The 19,898-nt window shown below is 42.4% G+C and overlaps 1 protein-coding gene across 1 annotated transcript; it reads right to left on the bottom strand.

The window, feature by feature from the left end:
• Positions 1 to 308: 308 nt before the first annotated feature.
• LOC134217787 (F-actin-capping protein subunit beta-like) lies at positions 309 to 16,571 on the bottom strand. Its single transcript, XM_062696603.1, is given in 5 exon segments — positions 309 to 659; positions 723 to 993; positions 15,743 to 16,092; positions 16,095 to 16,326; positions 16,433 to 16,571. Coding segments are annotated over 4 exon segments (825 nt in total). The 5' UTR covers positions 16,436 to 16,571; the 3' UTR covers positions 309 to 659; positions 723 to 753.
• Positions 16,572 to 19,898: the final 3,327 nt, after the last annotated feature.

The raw sequence follows: 19,898 nt of genomic DNA, 5'->3' as shown, positions 1-19,898 counted from the left end.
ATACACAAGAACTTACTGTTTTTGTTTGGGTTGGAATGATTAAGGCTTACCGCTTACTAATGCTCACAATCATGAACAACCTTAGTTTGGTACGACATGGGAACTACGTGAAAGGCTCCCATCTTCGAGAACGGGAAAGGGGGTAGGGTCAGCCACAAATTACGGGAAGGCGGATACGAAAACTGTAAACAAGCGTTAGATTGAAACCCAGCAGGATATCACAACAATTACAGACCCAAATATCAGAACTAGCTCCCCGAAGATGCAAAGAGTATGAGAAATTTTCACATACAAAACAAGATAAATAGTTAAACGGGTTGATTAAATCATATATTTATTAAATTTCGATTTCTAGAAAAAAAAATCATGGAAGCTATTTGTGCAAACAAACTAAATCAAGGTAAAAGTATACAAAAAAAAACACTACGTCCATACTTCACTTGTTAGGATTCAAAAAATAAGCTTGAAAAAACCTGAAGTTTTTCTATACTTAACACCATTAAAATATTGTTTATTTACTAAACTTAGCATTACAAACATCGTCATACGCCTGCATTTCTAAGATATTGTTCTTTTTTAGTAAGAGTTTCTCGGTGATTCCGCTTTTAGTCAAGCGAGCAACAGCACAGCAACAGCATCAAAATATATTGTTGTAAGCCCTGAAATAGGTGATAAATTAGTTTAATTACTGAATAGTACTTTCAAGTTGCCAGCTCTCCTACCATGACGATGACTTCAGTTGGCCTGCGTAACTCAGTTTTCCCCCTTGCCGGTTCGTCGTAAAAGTGCCGCCGCGAGTTCCTTCTTCATAGACGCCTGCTGGTTCGTGTCGGCCAACTTTTGAATGCTCCTCAGTCCGTTGACGATGTCCTTGGTCTTGCCGAAGTAAATCTCGTTCAACGTGTTGCGAATTTTGTTTTCCATGTCCTCCACGAGGCGCCCAATGTTGGCGATATGCGGACTGCTTTCGCTGACTGGTGCGTCTTGCTCAATCTGAAACGGGAGAGCGGAGAATGTTTGAAATACAGTCGCATCGGTTTCTATATAGCTGAAATGCACGAAATCAAAAGAAAATATTGCTAATGTCATTCCTATACTGCCAGTGGACGCATAATTGTCCCATGTATATAGGGAATCCCAGCAAACATAGGACAATTATCCGTCCACCGGTAGTAAACCTGTGACCGACATCTAGTTTGCATCGGCCTAGCAATCAAAGTACTGGTAATATAAATGAATATAAAAAAAAACATTTTAAAAAGAAAAAAAATATAAAAATATAAATAATTTTCTTCTGTCACCGCCCCCTCGATTTATTGCACTATTTGAGGAAGAATTCAAAATATGCTTGAAAAAATAAATAAAATATTTAGATTTCGCTAAAAATTGCTAAAGAAAACTGATTAGTTTTACGATTTTATCAATTTATCAATTTTTTTTATTTACCACCTTCTTCATATCCAGGTGGGTTTATGGGCAAACGCTCCACCACGGACCAGGTGTTCGCCATTTGCCAAGTACTGCAGAAATGCCGCAAATACAACGTCCCCACGCATCATCTATTCATCGACTTCAAAGCCGCATATGATACAATCGATCGGGACCAGCTGTGGCAGCTAATGCACGAACACAGATATCCGGATAAACTGACACGGTTGATCAAAGTGACGATGGATCGGGTGATGTGCGTAGTTCGAGTTTCAGGGGCATTCTTGAGTCCCTTCGAAACGCGCAGAGGGTTACGGCAAGGTGATGGTCTTTCGTGTCTGCTATTCAACATCGCTTTGAAAGGGGTAATACGAAGAGCAGGGATTAACACGAGTCGTACAATTTTCAATAAGTTTTCGACAACAAACCCCCCCTCACCAACCCCCTCCCCCCCCCAAACCAATTTTCAGGCTACGCCATTGCGTCCAGCTATTTGCTTTCGCCGACGACATTGGTATTATGGCACGTAACTTTGATATGATGGAGACGCATGGTGCATTCGTTCATCAACTCCCTATGGTGGGTGATTGATTTCTGCCTTGCAAAGTAGGAAATGGTTTTTGATGAAACATTACTTACATTCGCTTACAACTCTACAGTTCAGGTATTTATTTAAAGTTCATTACTTGTACTTTGTTATGCGTATGAGATTGACTTCCACAATTTGCCCCTTGTCAAGTTGAAGTTGTCATATTTGATATGACAAAAAAATCCAATAAAACCGTCATATGTTTTTTATTTTCAAAGTTTTCAAGTCACAATAGCCACCACCACGGCGTGTTTTAATATTATCTAAAACATTCTAAAACATGTAAAAAATGTAGAAATGAAAATGAAAAAGATATGATGAAAAACCCATTTTAAAGGGGTTGTCAGCATAAAACAATCTCAATAACAGAATTACGAACTTGATGTTTTCGACAAAGTTTTTTAGGAGAACTTTTGCTACAACTTTTATAAAGAATCAAACCTTATATGTTCTGAAGTGGAAAAAATAAATTTTTCATCTCACTTTAAGGAGATTGATCAGTAAGCTGAAGACCTCCAAAAAAGCACATGACGTTCCTGATTAAATGTCTCGAAGACATCATTACGCTCAATTGCGTAACAAAAGTACTATTAAATAAACGCGCTCAAAACACGATTTTAGCCACTGTGGGGTGGAAGTCGAGTGCAATCGGTTCCGGCGAATCAGTCCATCTCGTAAGTGCATCGCAAGCTTCTTCTTCCATAGCACTACATTCCAACTGAAACTTGGCCTGCTTTTCAACTTAACAATCTATTAGCATTTCTTTAGCTATTAATTGAAAGCTTTCTATGTCTGCCTTTGCATCTTTGCCATCTTGTGTCGCAAAGTCAATGGATACACTATGTCGAGAATGTTTCCCACCCGGAAACATCCTAGGATCCGATCAAGAATCGATCTCGCCATCTCTGGATTCTGCGCCATTGTTCGTAAGGCTGACTGGAAACCTCAAGCCAGCATAGACGTCAAGTTATTGCAACTTAGAGGGCTTTTAGCTGATGCCTGACGTCTATTGTTGCCAGTTCTGGTAAACTTTCTTCGGCTCGTTTTTGCTGATTTCTAGGTGTCCGTAGGAGTAAATGCCAATTCCGACGCAACTCACTTGAAGGAATAATAATTTGTATCAATAAACTGTCAAACTTCTTTGTCGCGTCGTGCTGCATCGCATCAACGCTGACTTCCTCCATAGGATAACCTGCCCACCAAACGCCGTTAACAGCCCAGCTTTTACGATGGGCTTTTCTGTAATGATGCACCGAGCTTTATGACTGACTTAGTGCTTCATCAGCTTCATAAATAGTAATAGCAGCAAGCTGACTTTCAACATATCGATGTTGAACTTGCTAACAACCACTCAGATCATGTGTTCCCAAAGTGTGGGCCGCGACTTCCAGGGAGGTCGTGGGCTGATCAATGATGGGTTGCGAAAGACGAATCTTGATTCATACTTTTGTACTTATTTTGTCCCGCAAATCTATCACAGCCATTAGATTTGGATCTATGTAGTAAATAGAGATATATAAAATTTGAGATTTTTTCAAATACAATGAAATCCTCAATCTAATTCCAATAAAAATCCAAGCCACATTCAATCCAATTCTAATCAACATCCAAACCTAATCCAATCTAAATTCAATCCAAATCCAATTCAAATCCATTCCAATCAAGTCCAACTCCAACCAAAATCTAATCCAAATCCTATCTAAATCAGTTCGAATTTCAAATAATTTTCAATCCATTCAAAGTAATATAATGGTGGGATATGAAGCAATGCATAATGGTTTGTCCAATCTAACGCGAACTCATTTTTATCCAAATTCTAAAAGCCAATGTGAGAGGGTCGCAAGCAATATGCGATTCCACTAGGTGGGTCGCATGTACAAATAGTTAGAGAACATTTGGCCTAGGATATGATATTTATCTAAAATTTCGCGGAGATATCATACTTAAATGAGATAGCATAAGTATATACCTAAATGTTAGACTTATGTTAACCAGTACTATTAGCCAATAACTCCAAACTTATGACTTTGGGAATGCTAGCAACATTTTTGAGCTTCGTGAATATTGAATATCTCATCCAACGGGTAATTCCGCTACGACTACTTAGTCAGTAAACTACAAAATAAACTTCGAGATAATATATTAAGCCTTCCAAACAACTTTGTAGCATACGATAGATCTCCATATCTCTCCGATTCCGTTAGCAACTAGCTTAACTGGTAGTCTCATGTACACTAAAGTCGTACAGCCAAGTTGTACATTTCAAACAAAATCAATGCTTCCATGACCCACCTTGGGATTTTCTAGATTTTCAACCCTTTTCTCGGCTGTCTCCTAGGCGCGCCTTGTGGTATTGCAAACCACAAACCATTTTCCAGAGATCTCCCGCGCTTTGTAATTTTCCAATTTCCAAGCCACAATCCATTTTCCAGCGGTCATCCGGACGCACTTTTTGATTTTCCAAACCACAATCCATTTTCGAGCGTTGTTCCAGACAAGCTTTGTGATTTTCCAAACCATAATTCATTTTCCAGCGGTCTTCCAGAAACTTTTTGTGATTTTTCAAACCACAATCCATTTTCCAGCGGTTTTCCAAACGCGCTTTGCGATTTTCCGAACCACAATCCATTTTCCAGCGGTCTTCCAGATGCAATTTGTGATTTTCCAAACCACAATCCATTTTCCAGCGATCTTCCAGACACACTTTGTGATTTTCCAAACCACAATCCATTTTCTAGCGGTCTTCCAGACGCGCTTTGTGATTTTCCGAACCACAATCCATTTTCCAGCGGTCTTCCAGACGCGCTTCGGGATTTTCCAAACCACAATCCATTTTCTAGCGGTCTTCCAGACGCGCTTTGTATTTGCCAAACCAAAATCCATTTTCCAGCGGTCTTCCAGACGCGCTTTGTGATTTTCCAAACCACAATCCTTTTTCCAGCGGTCTTCCAGACGCTTTGTGATTTTCCGAACCACCATCCATTTTCCAGCGGTCTTCCAGACACGCTTTGTGATTTTCTAAACCACAATCCATTATCCAGCGGTTTTCCAGACGCGCTTTGCGATTTTCCGAACCACAATCCATTTTCCAGCGATCTTCCAGACACACTTTGTGATTTTCCGAACCACAATCCATTTCCCAGCGGTCTTCCAGACACGCTTTGTGATTTTCTAAACCACAATCCATTATCCAGCGGTTTTCCAGACGCGCTTTGCGATTTTCCGAACCACAATCCATTTTCCAGCGATCTTCCAGACACACTTTGTGATTTTCCAAACCACAATCCATTTTCTAGCGGTCTTCCAGACACGCTTTGTGATTTTCTAAACCACGACGTGCTTTGTGATTTTCCAAACCACAATCCATTTTCCAGCGATCTTCCAGACGTGCTTCATGATTTTCCAAACCACAATCCATTTTCCAGCGGTCTTCCAGACACGCTTTGTGATTTTCTAAACCACAACCCATTATCCAGCGGTTTTCCAGACGCGCTTTGCGATTTTCCGAACCACAATCCATTTTCCAGCGATCTTCCAGACGCGCTTTGTGATTTTCCAAATCACAACCCGTTTTCCAGCGGTCTTCCAGACGCTTTGTGATTTTCCTAACCACAATCCATTTTCCAGCGGTCTTCCAGACGTGCTTCGTGATTTTCCAAACCACAATCCATTTTCCAGCGGTCTTCCAGACACGCTTTGTGATTTTCTAAACCACAATCTATTGTCCAGCGGTCTCCCAGACCCGCTTTGTGATTTTCTAAATCACAATCCATTATCCAATGATTTTCCAAACGCGTTTTGTGATTTTTCAAATCACAATCCTTTTTCAAGCGGTTTTCCAAACACGCATTATGATTTTCAAAACCACAATCCATTATCCAGCGGTTTTTCAAACGAGCTTTGAGATTTTCCAAACCAAAATCCATTTCCAGCGGTCTTACAGATCCGCTTTGTGATTTTTTAAACCACAATGCATTCTCCAGCGGTTTTCCAGACATCCTTTGTGATTTTCCAAACCGCAATTCATTCTCCAGCGGTCTTCCAGACGTGCTTCGTGATTTTCAAAACCACAATCCGTTTTCCATCGGGCGTCCAGGCGCGGTTTGTGATTTTCCAATCCACAATCCAATTTCTAGCGGTCTTCCAGACATGCTTTGTGATTTTCTAAACCACAATCCATTATCCAGCGGTTTTCCAGACGCGCTTTGCGATTTTCCGAACCACAATCCATTTTCCAGCGATCTTCCAGACACACTTTGTGATTTTCCAAACCACAATCCATTTTCCAGCGGTCTTCCAGACGCGCTTTGTGATTTTCCAAACCACAATCCTTTTTCCAGCGGTCTTCCAGACGCTTTGTGATTTTCCGAACCACAATCCATTTTCCAGCGGTCTTCCAGACGTGCTTCGTGATTTTCCAAACCACAATCCATCTTCCAGCGCTCTTCCAGCCACTCTTTGTGTTTTTCGAAACCAAAATCCATTTTACATCAGTTTTCCAGACGTGCTTTGCGATTTTCCGAACCACAATCCATTATCCAGCGGTTTTCCAGACGCGCTTTGCGATTTTCCGAACCACAATCCATTTTCCAGCGATCTTCCAGACACACTTTGTGATTTTCCAAACCACAATCCATTTTCCAGCGGTCTTCCAGACGCGCTTTGTGATTTTCAAACCACAATCCTTTTTCCAGCGGTCTTCCAGACGCTTTGTGATTTTCCGAACCACAATCCATTTTCCAGCGGTCTTCCAGACGTGCTTCGTGATTTTCCAAACCACAATCCATTTTCCAGCGGTCTTCCAGACACGCTTTGTGATTTTCTAAACCACAATCCATTATCCAGCGGTTTTCCAGACGCGCTTTGCGATTTTCCGAACCACAATCCATTTTCCAGCGATCTTCCAGACACACTTTGTGATTTTCTAAACCTACTACTATAATCGCAGCTTACTGCTCTTTAATCAATTTTGCAGCGGTCTTCCAGACACACTTTGTGATTTTCTAAACCACAATCCATTATCCAGCGGTTTTCCAGACGCGCTTTGCGATTTTCCGAACCACAATCCATTTTCCAGCGATCTTCCAGACACACTTTGTGATTTTCCAAACCACAATCCATTTTCCAGCGGTCTTCCAGACGCGCTTTGTGATTTTCCAAACCACAATCCTTTTTCCAGCGGTCTTCCAGACGCTTTGTGATTTTCCGAACCACAATCCATTTTCCAGCGGTCTTCCAGACGTGCTTCGTGATTTTCCAAACCACAATCCATTTTCCAGCGGTCTTCCAGACACGCTTTGTGATTTTCTAAACCACAATCCATTATCCAGCGGTTTTCCAGACGCGCTTTGCGATTTTCCGAACCACAATCCATTTTCCAGCGGTCTTCCAGATGCAATTTGTGATTTTCCAAACCACAATCCATTTTCCAGCGATCTTCCAGACACACTTTGTGATTTTCCAAACCACAATCCATTTTCTAGCGGTCCTCCAGACGCGCTTTGTGATTTTCCAAACCACAATCCATTTTCCAGCGGTCTTCCAGACGCGCTTCGGGATTTTCCAAACCACAATCCATTTTGGAGCGTTCTTCCAGACGCGCTTTGTATTTGCCAAACCACAATCCATTTTCCAGCGGTCTTCCAGACGCGCTTTGTGATTTTCAAACCACAATCCTTTTTCCAGCGGTCTTCCAGACGCTTTGTGATTTTCCGAACCACCATCCATTTTCCAGCGGTCTTCCAGACACGCTTTGTGATTTTCTAAACCACAATCCATTATCCAGCGGTTTTCCAGACGCGCTTTGCGATTTTCCGAACCACAATCCATTTTCCAGCGATCTTCCAGACACACTTTGTGATTTTCCGAACCACAATCCATTTTCCAGCGGTCTTCCAGACACGCTTTGTGATTTTCTAAACCACAATCCATTATCCAGCGGTTTTCCAGACGCGCTTTGCGATTTTCCGAACCACAATCCATTTTCCAGCGGTAGTCCCAACGCACTTTGTGATTTCCCAAACCACAATCCATTTTCCAGCGGTCGTCCAGACGCGCTTTGTGATTTTCCAAACCACAATCCATTTTTCAGCGGTTTCTAAACGCGATTTGTGATTTTCCAAACCACAACCCATTTGTCAGGGCTCGTCCAGACGAGCTTTATGATTTTCCAAACCACAATCCATTTTCCAGCAGTCTCCCAGACACGCTTTGTGATTTTCCGAACCACAATCCATTTTCCAGCGGTTTTCCAGACGCGCTTTGTGATTTTCCGAACCACAATCCATTTTCCAGCAGTCTTCCAGACGCGCTTTGTGATTTTCCTAACCACAATCCATTTTCCAGCGGTTTTCCAGACGCGCTTTGTGATTTTCCTAACCACAGTCCATTTTACAGCGGTCTCCCAGCCGCTTTGTGATTTTCCGAACCACAATCCATTTTCCAGCGGTCTTCCAGACGCGCTTTGTGATTTTCCAAACCACAATCCATTTTCTAGCGGTCTTCCAGACATGCTTTGTGATTTTCTAAACCACAATCCATTTTCCAGCGGTGTTCCAGACGCGCTTTGCGATTTTCCGAACCACAATCCATTTTCCAGCGATCTTCCAGACACACTTTGTGATTTTCCAAACCACAATCAATTTTGCAGCGGTCTTCCAGACACACTTTGTGATTTTCTAAACCACAATCTATTATCCAGCGGTTTTCCAGACGCGCTTTGCGATTTTCCGAACCACAATCCATTTTCCAGCGATCTTCCAGACACACTTTGTGATTTTCCAAACCACAATCCATTTTCCAGCGGTCTTCCAGACGCGCTTTGTGATTTTCCAAACCACAATCCTTTTTCCAGCGGTCTTCCAGACGCTTTGTGATTTTCCGAACCACAATCTATTTTCCAGCGGTCTTCCAGACGTGCTTTGTGATTTTATAAACCACAATCCATTTTCCAGCGGTCTTCCAGACACACTTTGTGATTTTCTAAACCTCAATCCATTTGGCAGCGTTTTACCAGACGCGCTTTGCGATTTTCCGAACCACAATCCATTATCCAGCGGTCTTCCAGACGTGCTTCGTGATTTTCCAAACCACAATCCATTTTCCAGCGGTCTTCCAGACACACTTTGTGATTTTCTAAACCACAATCCATTATCCAGCGGTTTTCCAGACGCGCTTTGCGATTTTCCGAACCACAATCCATTTTCCAGCGGTCTTCCAGACGTGCTTCGTGATTTTCCAAACCACAATCCATTTTCCAGCGGTCTTCCAGACACACTTTGTGATTTTCTAAACCACAATCCATTTGGCAGCGGTTTTCCAGACGCGCTTTGCGATTTTCCGAACCACAATCCATTTTCCAGCGATCTTCCAGACACACTTTGTGATTTTCCAAACCACAATCCATTTTCCAGCGGTCTTCCAGACGCGCTTTGTGATTTTCCAAACCACAATCCTTTTTCCAGCGGTCTTCCAGACGCTTTGTGATTTTCCGAACCACAATCCATTTTCCAGCGGTCTTCCAGACGTGCTTCGTGATTTTCCAAACCACAATCCATTTTCCAGCGGTCTTCCAGACACGCTTTGTGATTTTCTAAACCACAATCCATTCTCCAGCGGTTTTCCAGACGCGCTTTGCGATTTTCCGAACCACAATCCATTTTCCAGCGATCTTCCAGACACACTTTGTGATTTTCTAAACCTACTACTATAATCGCAGCTTACTGCTCTTTAATCAATTTTGCAGCGGTCTTCCAGACACACTTTGTGATTTTCTAAACCACAATCCATTATCCAGCGGTTTTCCAGACGCGCTTTGCGATTTTCCGAACCACAATCCATTTTCCAGCGATCTTCCAGACACACTTTGTGATTTTCCAAACCACAATCCATTTTCCAGCGGTCTTCCAGACGCGCTTTGTGATTTTCCAAACCACAATCCTTTTTCCAGCGGTCTTCCAGACGCTTTGTGATTTTCCGAACCACAATCCATTTTCCAGCGGTCTTCCAGACGTGCTTCGTGATTTTCCAAACCACAATCCATTTTCCAGCGGTCTTCCAGACACGCTTTGTGATTTTCTAAACCACAATCCATTATCCAGCGGTTTTCCAGACGCGCTTTGCGATTTTCCGAACCACAATCCATTTTCCAGCGATCTTCCAGACACACTTTGTGATTTTCCAAACCACAATCAATTTTGCAGCGGTCTTCCAGACACACTTTGTGATTTTCTAAACCACAATCCATTATCCAGCGGTTTTCCAGACGCGCTTTGCGATTTTCCGAACCACAATCCATTTTTCAGCGGTCATCCCGACGCGTTTTGTTATTTTACAAACCACAATCCATTTTCCAGCGGTCTTCCAGACGCTTTGTGATTTTCTATTGGTAGTGCGCAATAAGAACGACTTGTTCGATTGACATTTGAACACAAAGTGAAGTTTATTTAATATTACAATTACATAGCCTACTACTATAGTCGCAGCTTACTGCTCTTTAATACTCCTCCTTAAGCCGGCGTCATTAATTGAGCAAACCCATGGCTTCTCGATTACGCTCAAGTTTGATTCTCTGTAATGGTTTCGTCAGACAATCGGCAACTTGATCTTCTGTTTTCACATAATTGATAAATATAATTTTCCTGTCTAATGCATCACGGATGTAATGGTGCCGGATATCTATATGTTTCGTTCGGGGTGTGTATTCACCATTCCGGGCAATGCACATGGTACTTTGATTGTCACAGCGCAGCTCGATGGGATAATGTTGGCCAAACTGCGACACTAAGCCTCCCCACCATGCCGCCTCTTGTACCGCTGCCGACAGAGCCATGTACTCCGCCTCGCATGTTGACAATGAAACGGTGGGCTCACGGGATTTGGGATCCCACTTCCTTCGTTTTTGTTTTGGTACAAACGCCATTGCTTTGGTTCCAAAAATTCTTACATGGGACATATTCGGCTTTCTACCACACCAGGTCTCTTCAGGAGTAGTATTATGCCCTTGAGTTGGTGACCGATTCAACAAATATACCGCCGTCGAAACTGCTTCCGCCCAGAAAGCTTTTTGGTAGTCCTGCTTCGAATAGCATGCACCGAGCACGCTCAACAATCGATCGGTTCGCTCGTTCAGCCATGCCATTCTGCTCCGGGGTGTAATCATTAGTTCTTTGATGCCGTATACCGTACTGTTTCAAATAATTTTCGAAATCACGGTTCACGTATTCTTTTCCGTTATCGGTTCGCAATATTTTGAGTTTTGAACCGGAATGCCTCTCTGCCATCACGTGGAATTCTTTGAACACCTTTAATACATTTTCCGCAGATTTTGTTTTTAGGAAATAAACCCACATGCGCCGAGATTATTGTTGTTCTACGAACACTATGTAGTATCGACTACCTCCTAGGGAACTCACCTCCATTGGACCGCATACGTCGGAATGAACAACAGCGAGTTTTTCAGCAGCACGAGAGCCTTGCTTGTTAAATGGATGCCGACTCTGCTTTCCCATGGGACAGATTTTACAGTTGCCATGGTTACCACTGTTGATTTTCACGCCATCTACCATTCCATTGGCTAGTAGCCGAACGCTCTTGATGTTCAAGTGGCCCAATCTCCGATGCCAAACCTCCAAGCTTCCAGATGCCGAACAAGCTAACACGCTTCTCGAAACCTGTTTATGCTGTTCCAGTTTGAAGAGATTGTTATCATGGATACCTGTGGCAATAATATCGCCGTCCACATCGACCACTCTGCATCCGTCGTTGGTGAAAATCACAGTGTGCCCATTCTTGACAATTTGGCTAACAGACAAAAGATTTGCAATGAGTTCCGGTAACAGTTGAACCTCCTTCACCGGAATTGCCTTGAGCATCGCTGAACCTGTTGCTTTCACCTTCATGCTTCCTCCGTTTGCTGCTACAACTGTGCCGGAAGAATGCTTGATGTTCCCCAGCAACGCTTGATTCCGCGTCATGTGTACGCTTGCGCCAGAATCAAAACACCATTCGTCGTCCGCAGAATTGAACGTGGAAAGAACTGTGCAGAATGCGTCGCTTTTTGATGTAGTTTTGCATTCTTTAGCGATGTGTCCATACTTATGGCATTTTCTGCACTTTGGACCTTTGGGGTGGTCAGATTTCTTCACTGGCTTACCATTGCGTTTTGCTTCTTTTGTAACCAGCGCCGAATCCACAGATGGCACCTGGTCTTCTTGAAGCAGCTTTGCCTTGATAGCATATTCTGTAATTGGCGTATCTGAGTTATCGAGGGCCATGATCATGGGACGATACTCGTCAGGAAGCCCAGCCAGTAATAACGTTCCAACCCACACGTCTGAAATCGCGAATCCAATACCGTCCAATTGATGTGCCGTCATCACGATTTGATTCACATAATCGGCCATGGACTCACACGACGACAGCTCCGTCTTGATCAACTTATGCAGCAGCCCGACTCGTCTGGTCAGGCCCGTGTCCTCGAAAGCTTGCTCCAACTTTGACCAAACTTCGGTAGCTGTTCCTGCTTCCCGGACATGGATGTAATTTACCGGGTCCAGAAGTAGAATAATTTTTGCCCGCGCTTTCCTATCTTTTCCAGCATCTATAGCTTCGTCTGCTTGCAACTTCGGCTTCACCGCACACCATAAGTCTTCGAGCTCCAGATACGTTTGAACGGCAAACTTCCAGGTGGCCCAATTTTCTCGTCCGATGAGGCGTTCAATACCGGGAAGGCTTGAAATTGGCTGGACTTGACTACCACTTGATGCCATGTCTAATACTTGATAGAAAAGCTTGAAAAAATGTTCAAGAACTTCTAGAATCTTCTATAGAACGTCTATAAGAACGACTTGTTCGATTGACATTTGAACACAAAGTGAAGTTTATTTAATATTACAATTACACAGCCTACTACTATAGTCGCAGCTTACTGCTCTTTAATATTTTCGGAACCACAATCTATTTTCCAGCGGTCTTCCAGACGCGCTTCGTGATTTTCCAAACCACAACCCACTTTCCCGCGGTCTTCTTGACACGCTTTGTGATTTTCCAAACCACAACCCAGCGGTCTTCCAGACACGCTTTGTGATTTTCTAAACCACAATCCATTATCCAGCGGTTTTCCGGACGCGCTTTGTGCTTTTCCGAACCACAATCCATTTTTCAGTGGTCTTCCAGACGCGCTTTGTGATTTTCCAAACCACAATCCTTTTCCCAGCGGTCTTCCAGACGCTTTGTGATTTTCCGAACCACAATCCATTTTCCAGCGGTCTTCCAGATGCGCTTTGTAATTTTCCAAACCACAATCCTTTTCCCAGCGGTCTTCCAGACGCTTTGTGATTTTCCGAACCACAATCCATTATCCAGCGGTTTTCCAGACGCGCTTTGTGATTTTCCGAATCACAATCCATTTTCCAGCGGTCTTCCAGACACACTTTGTGATTTTCCAAACCACAATCCATTTTGCAGCGGTCTTCCAGACACGCTTTGTAACTTTCCAAACCACAATCCATTTTGCAGCGGTCTTCCAGACACGCTTTGTAATTCTCTAAACCACAATCCATTTTCCAGCGGTCTTCCAGACGCGCTTTGTGATTTTCCGAACCACAATTAATTTTCCAGCGGTCTTCCAGACGCGCTTTGTGATTTTCCGAACCACAATTAATTTTCCAGCGGTCTTCCAGACGCTTTGTGATTTTCCGAATCACAATCCATTTTCCAGCGGTCTTGCAGACGCGCTTTGTGATTTTCCAAACCACAATCCATTTTCCAGCGGTGTTCCAGACGTGCTTTGTGATTTTCCAAACCACAATTCATTTTCCAGCGGTCTTCAAGACGCCCTTTGTGATTTTCCGAACCACAATCCATTTTCCAGCGGTCTTCCAGACGCGCTTTGTGATTTTCCAAACCACAATTAATTTTCCAGCGGTCTTCCAGACGCGCTTTGTGATTTTCCGAACCACAATTAATTTTCCAGCGGTCTTCCAGACGCTTTGTGATTTTCCGAACCACAATCCATTTTCCAACGGTCTTCCAGACACGCTTTGTGATTTTCCAAACCACAATCCATTTTTCAGCGTTCTTCCAGACGCGCTTTGTAGCAATACAAACTCATTGCCTTGTGTTTTTTTAATCATCAAATATTTTAACACATTAGCACATGAACAAATTGTATTCAACTCACCTTTGAAATCAGGATCGCCAAAATGTGTGGCCCCAAATGGCCGGAGCGAATTGTTATGACAGCAACTCTCCGTGGGTGCGTGTGCACGCCACGGAGGTCTGACCAGAAGAGGCCGAGTCATGGCTTGCTGCGCACTGATCGACACGCTGAGGTGTTAATGTATAATCGCACGCTGATGGTGACTTACTCAAACCCCACAGAGTTAACAACTTGCACGTACAAGTTAGGTACTATCAACGACTTTCTGTATGGGCCTAATATGCAAGCGAAGATTACTTCTATTTAGGTAATCAAGGTCACGTTTGATAAAACAGTTGCAAAGTTCCTTCAATTTTTTTTAAAGGCGAAGTAATCGGATAATGACTACGGCGGAGATTTCTATGACCGTGACGTTTATTATGAACACGAAAAAAAAACTTATGTTTCGTCGGTCATGCGAACTTCTGCCATGGCTAAGACACCTTAAAAGCAGCAGTGTAAAAACTAAGGCTAATATAGGGACGAGGATGCCGACCTTGGTATATAATTCTTTGATAGGTACTTTTTTTAATGCAACATACAAAAAAATCAAACGTCGATTTATCTAATCTGGTAGTGCACCACGCCTATACAGGTAGTAAGCCTAGGCTACCTAGTTGTGCCGTAGGTGGTTTGCGTGGATGTGCCAACAGATTTGATAAATCACCGTTAGAATATCTGTTTACAAAACCCCATCGTCGTCGTTTTGAACAAAATTATCAGATAGTGTTTCCATTTCAGCCTCATTTATAAACTTTTAAAGCGAATCGTGATTTGTCTAACACTTTGAGTGCTTCTGGTTGTAGATTTTTTGAGAGTAGCCATTGGTCAAGTAATTACAGTGCATGTATTATTCATCGCGAAGGGAAGCAAAAATTTTTATTTGGAATTCGGCGGATCAACAAACAAATGGGATCTAACATAGTTTAGATATACCACCGGGCATTTATGCTGTGATTTTTTTTATCTCGTTGATGGACAACAAAGGTGATTGATTTACCGTTTGAAGGATCGTGTGTTAGTGCTGCGAGTCGCTTCGGCCGTCCAAAACGCAATCCTCAACTGTTTGCATATGCCACCGGTCATGCATGGTGAGGAGTGTTCATGCTCGGTTCATAAACACTTCGAACGATCTGGTATCGTTGTGCTTTGTACGGTCAAAAAGTAAATCAATTGATAATCCGTCCTGTGGTTTTTGAGGAGACGCAAATGTAAACATAGTCTTCAAATATCAAAATTCACCTAGTATTCCTTTCCTCTTTTTCTAACTAGCTACAAGAACGTGACAGGCTCCGTTATTGAACATTTGAATATTTGTCACTGAAACTGAGAATGCTTGATCATTCAGTTGATTTTTTGTGGAATTTCACTGATTCTGGTAAATCATGGAGTAGCACTATTAGTGTTAGTGGAGTAGTCAGTCAAAGCTTGTAGATTTTTTTGGCTTACTACTCTTAGAATAATCGTTTTAGCTCGCCAGCCTCTCCCACTTAACATCCTCTATATACCCCAAAACAGAACCTTACCTGTCTGGTCAGACTTCCCCCAAGGTTGATGGTTCCCGATCCTTGCTTGTGGGTCTGCAGCCACAGCATCGCCGTCGACGTCAGCTTATAATGGGCCGTTCTGCCGGAGCTTTTCTCCTGCACCTCCACCACGTGAATCGAATCCCAGCATCCTTTGGTTTTCTGGTGCCCTTCTCCGGCCTTCTTGATAAGAATCACTCCGGCGAAGCCGTGATCCAAATCCCACAGATAAGCGGACGACACGCCTCCCTCGTAGTACATTTCGCGGTACTGATCGAACGCATGATTCGCCTCGATTTCCAACTTCCGCAGCCGTTCCGATGGCATCGAACCATCCTCCAGCGGGGATCGTAGGTATTCGTCCAGGGGCAACGGTATGAGTCACCATCTCGGTTGTAATCACAAAGCAAATAGTCTTTTCCCGTTTCCTTATCTTTCGCTATTTTCAAAGGCTGATCCACAGATGTCAACAAGTCTTCGCACAGAGCTGGGGCCAGGTCTATCAGATCGATTAAGTTCTTTTCAATTTGCTGGGGAGGAAGTCGTCTCATCAAATCTAATGCACAATCCATTTGCTGTTCCGTCTGAAATTACGATAAGCGCAGGAGAAAAGGTAAATTTGTGACGAACTGGGCGTGACGTTTCCTAATATCAAAATAAGGTTTCTTATCAGGAATCGTTTGCACTTACCATTTTCTAGTTTCTTTTGGAGAAAACCTATCACTGGAAACAAAATTGAACGCAATTGAGCAAATTTTACAATCGTGCGCACTTGAAAACAGACGAAATTGATGATAAATTCAATATTTTCACGAGCAAAATGAAAGTTATTCGTGATGCCGTGACAAACTGGAAAAATAGGGTTACCAATTCTTTTCTGTCTAAATTTTGACGTTTGTACTTAAATCCGACAGATTCCGGGATGCCAGATGTTTTGATTCCGTATGATATACACGCTCATTTGCATCTAATAAAAACCATGAGCGAAACATTTTCTCGGATCATTTATTATGCACACCAAATTTTTTTCGTCGAAAATCAGCATAATTTTGCTGAATTTTGCCGAGCTGAATGATCAGCAAACATTTCAACAAAAACAAATTACTGAAAATTTCAGTGAGCTGAACTGTCATTACCTCCGACTACAGTCGCGATTTGCTGGTTGGGCCAGGACCTCGGCCCAACTAACGAAGTCGGTTTTTTTAGTTGGGTCAACTGACAGCCATTTGAACACGTGTATTTCGACTTGAACATCACAAATGATGTCCAGTTCGGTTACTTTTTAGTTGGGCCATGGCCCTACCAGCGGAGGCCCAACTAAAAAGTGACCCAAGTATTAAGATCCCAACCAGCGAATCCCGACTGTACTATCTACTGAATATTCAGCTAATTCAAAAAGTTTACTGAATATTCAGTTGGTTTGACCTATGCAGGATTTGACAGCATTATGCTGATAATATTCAGCAAAATGGATCAAATTGCTGATATTATCAGTATTTTAACCACGAATGAATTGTTTACAAAATAAAATTTGTTTTTTCTTTTCATGATTTTTTATTTGTCGGGAAATAAGAAGGAAATAAACGATATTGAATTAATAATCATCTTATGGTGTCTATCTTTGAATAACTTTTTTCTGGCATGGTCCAAATGGCATGACGCGATGTCCTCTTCAATTTGTTTTAATTGCCTGAAAAATATTTAAAATTGATTTTTAATTTGATTGATGATACTATGTGATAATATGCTTCACTTATTAAAATATATGCAATCCCAAGCAACCAAAAGCTCAGATTTTTCTTAAATTCGTTCCTAACCGAACCAATTGGTTCACTTTTGGTTCATATTGAGTACCAAGCCCCTTAACGGAACTTCAAAGTTCACTTCTCTGCTCCCACCATACAAAAAGTTACTTAAAATGCGAGCTGAATAAGCCAAAACATCCCATCTTATCCGTACTTTTGGTTGCTTGGGATGTGCTTCACTAGTTTAAAAACATGCAATACTTACAGGATTAATGTTGTAAAATACGGAATACGAGATAACAACAATTATCAGACCTTTGAAAGCTAAACTCAAAATGGGTGCTTTTTTAAGAATGACAGTTGATGGGATATGCTGAGAAATCAGTAAATTGGAAAAATTTGCTGATTTTTTGTAAATACAAATTAAATTGCTGACATTCAGTAAACTTCAAAATTGCTGGTTGCTTTTCAGCAAAGTACTTTTTAAGAAATTGGTGTGTATGATTTGACAGCTTGGTACCCAACATGTTCCGGACAGCAGAACAAAGGGAACCGAAGCGACAATCTTTATCTAGTAACTAAAATATCCTTTAGTGAAAGGAACAACTAGTGGCACGCTGCGCTGATCTGCGCCACCTTAGTAAAGTCTACCTCATTGACTTCAGACAGTAGTCGTAATAAAGCTTCCTTCTTATTGTAGGGTGCTGTCAATGCGATACACCGCGCGGCTTTTGTAATGTTCCCAAAAGCGCATTTGCATTAAGATTCCACGCGGCGTTTCCCATTCGAAAGGAACAACCGCACCCTAGGAAACGCCGCAATGGTATCTCCCCATAAGAATCGAGTATACGGACAGCAAAAAGTGCGGTGCGTCGTTTCCTCTGGGGAGCGCCGCATGTACTTTTGGGCAAATGCGTTAATATTAGGTTCTGCAGCATGACGTCACGAATGAATTCGGTCCTCGTGAAATGAAAATTTTTGACAGTTCAGTAGTACTTTCCACTGACTCCGACAAGAGTTGAGTTCGTGATTGGTTGGCTGCCCCTGAGTCCAACAAGAAGTACTACTAAACTGTCACCAGATTGAGGTTATATCAAGACAAAATTTTCAAAACGACTTATCTGCTTTTGTAAACAAAGATTCAAACGACGATTTGGCGAATCTGATAGCTCTCCCACGCAAACCAACATCATTAATAGGTAGGTGAAAGTTTCCGCTACCTGTTGATGATGTTGATTTGCGTGGGAGAGCTATCAGATTCGTCAAATCGTCGTTTGAATCTTTGTTTACAAAAGCAGATAAGTTGTTTTGAAAATTTTGTCTTTATATACAGTCGCTGCAGAACCTAATTAAGTGGTTAGAAGCAGAATGAACAATTTATTCTAGAAGTCATATTTTTCTACATATGTCAAGAATAAGCATTGCCTACTAGGCACTAAATAGAATTGTAGTTGCCGCGTTGCTGCGCTCCATCATGACGGGATGCTATATCTTGGAGTTTAGTAGAGTCACTGCCTAGCTTCCATCACTCCTCCTCAACGGATGAACTCCACCTGCTTCCCTTCCCTGGTCAGGGGCTTTATCAGCATATCGACCACCATTTCATCTGTAGAACAGTACTGCATCCGGATCATCCCATCCCCCTTTAGTTGGTACACGAAATGGTATTTTGTGTCCACGTGTTTGAGCGGTTGGTGGGACGTCCGGACCAGACATTGGAAGCGTGAGTGAAGCGGACGAACATTGATCTAATTCAATCATAGCATCCTACGCCAGCGAGTGAATAGCCTTGCTCAGATACCAAACAACGATTATGAGCGATCGTTGCTGCGTAACCAACGAGCAACAGAGTTCGCCAAGCCAAACTTGGTATGGTACGCTTGTAGCTAATGAAATAAAACTAAAACATCAAAACACATCAGGTGTTCTGCTTTATTCACTCTACTTGCAAGTTGCTGGGATGGAGGAGAGAAAGTATCAAAGCCTCCCATGCAATGTATCAGAGTTCCATTCTCATAGCGGACTAAATTTTCCTAATGTCTGAAAATATTTTTCTAACAGCGTGTGGCAACAACACTCATTGTTAGGTTACCAGGTGATTTGCCTCGCTCAGTTGTCTCCCATTGGTGAGCGATGAAGATCTTTGAACTTTGAATCAACGAACCCCAAATTTCAACGATCTAGAAAGCATCAGCGATTAGGCCACAGTAGAGCATCAAGTTGGCATGAATTTAGTCGATTTTTACTCATGATCTGATTTTTTTCAATGCCTGGTCCGGACTCCAATTGTTTTATACAAGACTGGTTGTCTTCATGGATTACTATCGGCTTGGCTGTTTTCACCTTGAAATCCGCTAGTAAACGATCAATCCATAGTAGTTCTTGGCAACCTTCTGCGACCGCTATGAACT

Source organism: Armigeres subalbatus, chromosome 2 (genome assembly GCF_024139115.2).
Source record: "Armigeres subalbatus isolate Guangzhou_Male chromosome 2, GZ_Asu_2, whole genome shotgun sequence".
Classification (NCBI taxonomy): Eukaryota; Metazoa; Arthropoda; class Insecta; order Diptera; family Culicidae; genus Armigeres; species Armigeres subalbatus.
This window is presented reverse-complemented; position numbering and strand designations above follow the sequence as displayed.